At 52.5% G+C, this 6,669-nt stretch overlaps 1 protein-coding gene across 1 annotated transcript; it reads right to left on the bottom strand.

The window, feature by feature from the left end:
- Window positions 1–226: 226 nt before the first annotated feature.
- On the bottom strand, window positions 227–5,328 carry LOC124486868. The gene is made up of 5 exons (XM_047048747.1): window positions 5,235–5,328; window positions 4,257–5,107; window positions 3,633–4,136; window positions 814–3,547; window positions 227–724 (listed from the first exon to the last, which is right to left on the bottom strand). Exons 1-4 carry the CDS (start codon window positions 5,326–5,328, stop codon window positions 863–865), a joined length of 4,134 nt encoding a protein of 1,377 aa, XP_046904703.1. The 3' UTR covers window positions 227–724; window positions 814–862.
- Window positions 5,329–6,669: the final 1,341 nt, after the last annotated feature.

Here is a 6,669-nt window from a genome sequence, read left to right as displayed (position 1 = left end):
TTCGTGTGTGTGTGTGTTGTCGAGAAGGACAGTGAATTAAATAAGATATTACATGATGAACAAATGTCAGACCTTGTGACAGACTCGCACAAATATAAAAGTTTGATAAAATATTTTCTTTTTATTTAAATCAGCAATTAAGAAAAAAACTTTCTGTAGAATTGGTTTTAAACATGTCAAGCGGACAACACAACAAAAACAAGAACCATGACGTGATCACATTCTCAGCAAATGATAAATGAATCAATGAAATTGGAGGAAAATGTATTTGATGCAAAATGATGCAATGATAACAATTCAACATTCCTCAATTCTTTTGCGAGTTCTTCCAAGTATCTTTCGTGATTTGTCTAGGGAACTGAAACACTCCTGAACTTGTGTCGCTTTCTGAAACACTTGTCAGCCAAAACAGAAACAGAGTGCTGTGGTATTAAATGAAATCAACAGGACAACCAACTGAACACAACATGTTGAACAAAAGACGCACACATACTGAATAACTGAGAATAAGTGACATTGACTATACGAGGTAGAATTAGGTTAAACAATATCTCAAAACTGTACATTGGAAAAAACGACTACTTAAATCTCTAACTTTGCCTAGTTTGTAATACAATCCTCATTGTTTCGACTGGGAACACATGTTTATCTCCAGTTTCTTAGACATTTTTGTTGATGTTTGTGTGTGCGGGTGGGCTGTAAAGTCAGCAAACAGGGAGACCACCTGGGGGGAGAAGGGGGGAGGGGCATGAAGACAAAATATTCATAATTCTGCGTGTGTGCGTTACTGTAATGCACTTGTGTGTGTCTCACCTCATAGCACACAAGACAGTGGGCTAATGGTGTAACCGTGGTCAGACTATCATCTTGTGACATCAATCTCCTCTTCGACATCCTCTTCATCCTCACAGCAAAGCCCCTCCCCCCAAATTCCAGGAAGTGCGACCAAAGGGACCGAACTGTAGTCTCCTAAAACATCCACTTCCTCTTCCTCCTCCCCGCTTCCTGTTGATCTCTTGCTATGCTCTCGCGCGGAAAGGGAGACGGGAGGTTTCTCTATCCCACAATGCAGCAGGCCCGGATTCCATTCCCCGCCAAGACTACTCTGTTGGCCTCTTCCTCCGCCCCCTTCCACGTTCTCTCCGCCCCCTTCCACCTTCTCTCCATCACCCTTGGCAACAACGTCCACACTGCCAGCAGAGTCCAGCTCTACCACGTCAATGTCCTCCTCACTGCTTGGGGTCTCTTGATGTCTAAACACAGCCCAGTTAGTTTCTTCTCCCTCTTCGTCTTCTCCTCCTTCTGGCCCTCCACACATCCTCTCTGTGTCTGCCCCTCTACTCTGTGAACACAGGACCTCTCTGACCTTGTCAAACCTGGTGGCTGCGGTCACATGGATCCCGTCTGCTTCCTCGTCCAACTCTACTGGGACAGGCCCTTTCTTCCCAGACTCGTCTCTGTTTTGGGCGGGAGATCGATGCCTCTGGGCTGGGAGTTGTAGTTTTGGGCTGGACAGACGCCTTTGGGAGACAGGGTTTGATTTGACTGGCTCTGGATGATCTGGACACGCCGTCTCTCTCTCTGCCCCCTCATCCTCCTCTCTTTCCTCCTCTTTCCTTCTCTTCGGCTCGTCCGTCTCTGACTCCAGGCTCAACCTCTTCACTTCTCCTTTCCTCCTTCTGTTCTCTCCACTGTACTCTCCTCTGTTCTCTGCGGTACCAGGAGATGGAGCAGAGGGGCGCCTGTCTACCCACCTCCTGAGGAACCGCCTTCGCTTTTTGCCACCGCCCACCTTCAAATCCTCAATCGCCCTGATTGGTTGGACCGTCTGAACGCTGACCTTCTCAGGCATCCTGATTGGTTGATCGGCAGGGTGTGGGCGTTTCCCTGATGTGCCCGCCAGCAGCTGGGTGACCTCCAGCTTGACCAAAGACACAGTGGCGTAGCGGTCCAGCTTCTGCCCTCTGGGACACATGCTCTGTAATTGTTTTATTTTACTGACCAGGTCCCTGGTTTTGTCTCTGTCTTGCTTCCTACTGCAGATGGACTTGAGTTGGTCTCTGGGAGGCAAAGGTTTGATTCGGACAATTGGTTGGCTGTTTGTGATGAACTTGATGGACTGTGTTTGGTCTGGATGGGGTTTGGTGGGCTGGGATTGGCTGGAAGGGGGTTTGGTGGACTGGGATTGGCTGAGAGGAGGTTTGGAGGGCTGGGATTGGCTAGGATGGGGCTTGGTGGGCTGGGATTGGCTGGAAGGGGGTTGGGTGGACTGGGATTGGCTGGAAGGGGGTTTGGTGGGCAGGGATTGGCTGGGAGGTTTGGTGGGCTGGGATTGGCTAGGAGGGGGTATGGTGGGCTGGGATTGGCTGTGAGGGGTTTTGGTGGATTCTTCTTCACTCTGTTGTCTCTGTGTCTGCTCCAGTGCTGGAGGGAACCTCTTCACTCCCTTGGCCTCCTCCGAGGTTCTGATCCCTTCCCTCATCTGGCTTCTTGTCATCCTCCTGCCTTCTTCCACCAGCCTCTCCTCCATTCGAATGGGAGAGGGTTGACCAGTAGAGGGCACTGCCTTGGCAGGCTGAGACAGAGGAGCAGATGAAGGGGGTTTAGGAGTGGTGTGTGTGAGAGGGTAGTGTCTGACTGGGTCAGGCTCTTCTCCATATTGAGTGTGTGTGTGTTGTTGGTGAGCTGTGTGTCCGGCACTGTGCCGAGAGCCAACTGCGTGCGTGAGCTCGAAGACTGAACTGGTCTGTGCTCCGTGCTCGGCTGGTCTGGTCTGGGTCTGGGCTCCGCTGTCGTTCGTCATGGCGGCGTACGGTTCTGGGGGTCTGTCTGTGTGGCTGCAGTCTGTCTGGATGTTTCCGTTCAGCACGCTGTTTGCCGAGCTAGCAACCTGCTGCTCAAATGAGAGCAGGAAGTGATCCAGGATGTCGCTAAGATCGCCCTCCGTCTGCTGCTGCTGCAGAAACGGAACCTCACACTCGGACCTGGAGGTAACCCCGTATGTTGTCGCCTCGGCGACGGGGAACGCAGTTTGGACGACGCCATTGACGTCGCCATGGTCACCAGCTGACAAAGCAGAGAGAGTCAAGAGTTGGTTGAAACTCTCGGCGGAGTGGTCCCGGTTGCCGTGGAGATGAGGAGATGCAGGCGCAGGAGCCGTGGCGGCGCCTTCTTGGGGAAGGTCGTTAGTTGGCGTTGCCACAGCGACGTTGGGGATTAAATCGAGGTCCATCATGATGTCTTGTAGCAGGCACTCGAACCGCTCGGCAGAGTCTTGTTGGGGAGACGGGACCAGGGGGGGCAGGGGGGCGGTGTGGAGCAGGGCTGGGGCCGGAGCCAGGTAGGGGACAGGAGAGGGAGCAATGGGATTGGGGGTAGGGGCTAGGGCGGGGGCGGGGGTAGGGAAGGCTGCAGTAGGAGGGGTGGAGTCAGGGGGGCCGGGTGGCTCATTGGTCAGAGCCTCCAAGAGATATTTGGGGAGGGGGGGGAAGGGGAGGGGCCTGACTCGTGGGCGGCCAACCTGCCTCTTTATTATGGAAAAGCCGTCCTGAAACAGTATGACGAACAAAATGAAGTTCCACGTTCAACACTGTGACTAGCTATAGAAATATGAATGTGATCTTGTTCCCTACCTGTATCATTTGGGCCTTGGTCCTCCTCGGCTTCCTGTGGGGAGCTTGGCTCTTCTCCACCCCGGTCCTGGAGACCTCCCACAGGTCACTCTGCCCTTGCCTCTTTTTCCTTTTCAAGAGGATCTTGATGGGCTGCAGCATATCCCTGGTCTTCAGGTACACTTTCCTGCCCACCATGCCCCCGCCCTGCCCCATCCGCAAGGCCCCCACCCCCAACCTCCGCAGCCAGCTTCCCTGAGGAACCTCCGCCGCCACCTGCTCCTTCTTCGCTGCCGTCGTCCCCGCCACGTCCCCTCCCCTGCGTCTGCCTCTGGGCTTCTGGGCTCTCCTCTCCTCCGCACCCCTCTCGGCCCCCCCTGCCACCCTACGCCTCCTCCTCCTCCGCCTGCCCCCCTGCTCCCCATCTTGGAAGTGGGCGGGGTTCAGGAAGTAACTGATGAACCCAGGGATGTTCCCCCTGAACTGCTCAAACTCCTCGCCTTCCCCCTCCAGCAGGTCCACAGCCTGAGGGGGGCCGGAGGCACCGGGGGGGAAGGCCTCCATCCCGTGACCAGGCATGCAGACAGAGGGGGTGGAGGAAGTGATGAGAGACGGGGAGGAGGAGGAGAGGGATGGAGGGATTACGTAGACCCGTGTGGCTTCTGTGGGTTCCCCCCGGGGCGGGAGCATGGAGGAGATGTCCGGGGCCTGGTGTCCGTCCAGAGGGCAGAGGAGGGACAGGGGGATGCATGGGATGTGAGGGGGGAGGTCAACTGCGCCCATAGAAGCAGGAGCAGGGGCTTCCGCCTCTTGGGGAGCTGTCACATCACCTACGTAGGACGCCACGGGGTCAGGGTTGAGAGTGGAGCTGGAGGAGTAGAAGGTGGAGATCTGCGGGTGTTCCTCTGCAGCTCTGACACAGACCGGCCCCTCCCCGCCCGGGGACTGCAAACAGAGAGGCTGATGGGAAATATCCATGAGGGCTCCGCGAGCCTGGATCCCCGCGTCCGCGTCAAACCCAGCTGGCGTCGCGCTTCCGTCGGGTCTCTCGGTGAAGTCGCCGCCTGGCGCGTCACGCCCTCCACTGTCGCGCCTGGCGACGTGGTCGTCTCTGTTGCCAAGGGGCTCGGTCTGTACCCCAACTTCCCTCACTCTCTCCTTCCACCTCTCTCCCTCCGTCGAGCTTGGTCCCGCTCTCCTGTCCCTCTCCCAACTCCGGGCTCCATCCTCCGCCTCGCTCCTCCCCACCTCCACCAGTCCACTGATGCCCAGCTTGGCAGCGGCCGCCATCACCTCCTCCCTCTCCGACTCCCCCTCAACCACCATCTCCCCAGAGTACAGTAAGTCCACCAGCCTCAGCAGGGCACAGGCCCCAAAAGCCTGGAACTCGACCAGGTTGCTCTGCCCAGACGAAGAAGGTGGCGTGGAGGACAGCACACACGAGAGCTGGGGGCAGAGAGCAGACAAGACACAGCTGTGGGCCGGGACAGACACACCTAGAGGGGAAGAGAACAGCGAGAAGGTAAGATGTGCACACACACACACTCCAGGCCCTGTCTTTGCATTGTGTGTGAGAGTTGATGAGTCAGTAAGTGTGTGTTTGCGTTGACATGCCCTCCGTACCCCCAGCCCGGAGCAGCGTGTCACAGTACTGGCTGCAGCGCTGTTGTCTCTGGAGTTCAGCCAGTATGGAAGGACTCGAAGCTGGGCCTGCCATAGCGCCACATCCCTCCATTCACTGACAGAAAGAAAGATGTTGGGTGAGGGGACGGGAGGAGGGGACCAAGAGAGATGTAAACAACTACAGGTAAACAACTTCAGGTAAACAACACCTTGTCATTACTTTACAATGAAATCAATGATAGTACCTGTGCAGTAAAATTCGAATCACTGAACTAAAAACTATTAAAGGACATAGTGTGCTTTTATTATGTTCGAAATGTATTCGTATCTTGAGTTTACCATCACTTAAATTAAATAACGCAATTCTCAGTGATTCAAGACACGTGTTGTGAGTTTGCAACGTTTAGGTAAAGTTAACCTAAAACGACTGCTAGCCTGTTTGCTAAATTGGCTCATGACGTTCGAAGACTAGCATGCTTGCTAGATAATCAACATTGGTAAAAGTGAGTTGTGAAGTGCACCTGCTTTCGTCACTTAACAATGAGATGAGAACAAAACTAATATTTTAAAAGTATGTATTGTTAAGTGATGGTGACTGAAGGATTTGCATGACTCCCCAAATACTTTCTGTGCAAGGCGGTGGTCAACTGAGACAGACTGACACCCTGAAAACATTCTCAAAATGGTCATACATCACTCACCTTTGACGTATTATATATTGTTTTCTGTCTTCTCCAAATAAAAAATCAACTTGAAAGAAATGTATGCATACACGTTAAAACTAGGTGCTAAAATAGTATTATATTTAGAATTTCACTTTTATTCAACTGGCTTGTGGCTACGCGGCGGGCGTTACTGTATGTTGATTTGGTAAGGTCATCCTAATTCGATAAATATGTCTGGAGGGTCGCTTCCGGTGCAGACTCCCCTCTCAAGTCAGCTCCACCATCGAAGTTACATGTAGGCCTATAATACATGTATATGTTATCCACTGTTAGGAATGGAAATAACTGATTTTGCGCGTAACTTAAAGCATTCTCAGATGTTTTCGCCACAACGTGACAACGGATGTTGACGAACTTGCATGATCAGAAACATTGAACAAGTCTGAATACGGGTCTGCATGTTTGCCGTCAAAATTGATTAGGACTGGGTATCTGACCCTGGAACATAGCCCTCACCTTTGTGTCACTGTTTTGAAAACTGTTAAGGCAGATCAAAGTTTCAAAAGAAAATTTTATTCAACACCAATGTTGTATTTTCTCTTCCCATTTTTTCTTCCTGGGTGATGAATCTCACTTCAAAATAGGCTGCTAGTTAATAGTGTAATACATCTGGTTTAAGACATCCGAGCATTGGAGGTAATCTAATTATAGTCATTATATGGTCCAGACTTCAGACAGACAGGCTTTGAAATTCACCAATCTGCATATCG

Source organism: Hypomesus transpacificus, chromosome 24 (assembly GCF_021917145.1).
Source record: "Hypomesus transpacificus isolate Combined female chromosome 24, fHypTra1, whole genome shotgun sequence".
NCBI classification, from domain to species: domain Eukaryota; kingdom Metazoa; phylum Chordata; class Actinopteri; order Osmeriformes; family Osmeridae; genus Hypomesus; species Hypomesus transpacificus.
The sequence above is the reverse complement of the archived record's forward strand: the minus strand, read 5'-3'. Positions and strand labels throughout refer to the sequence as shown.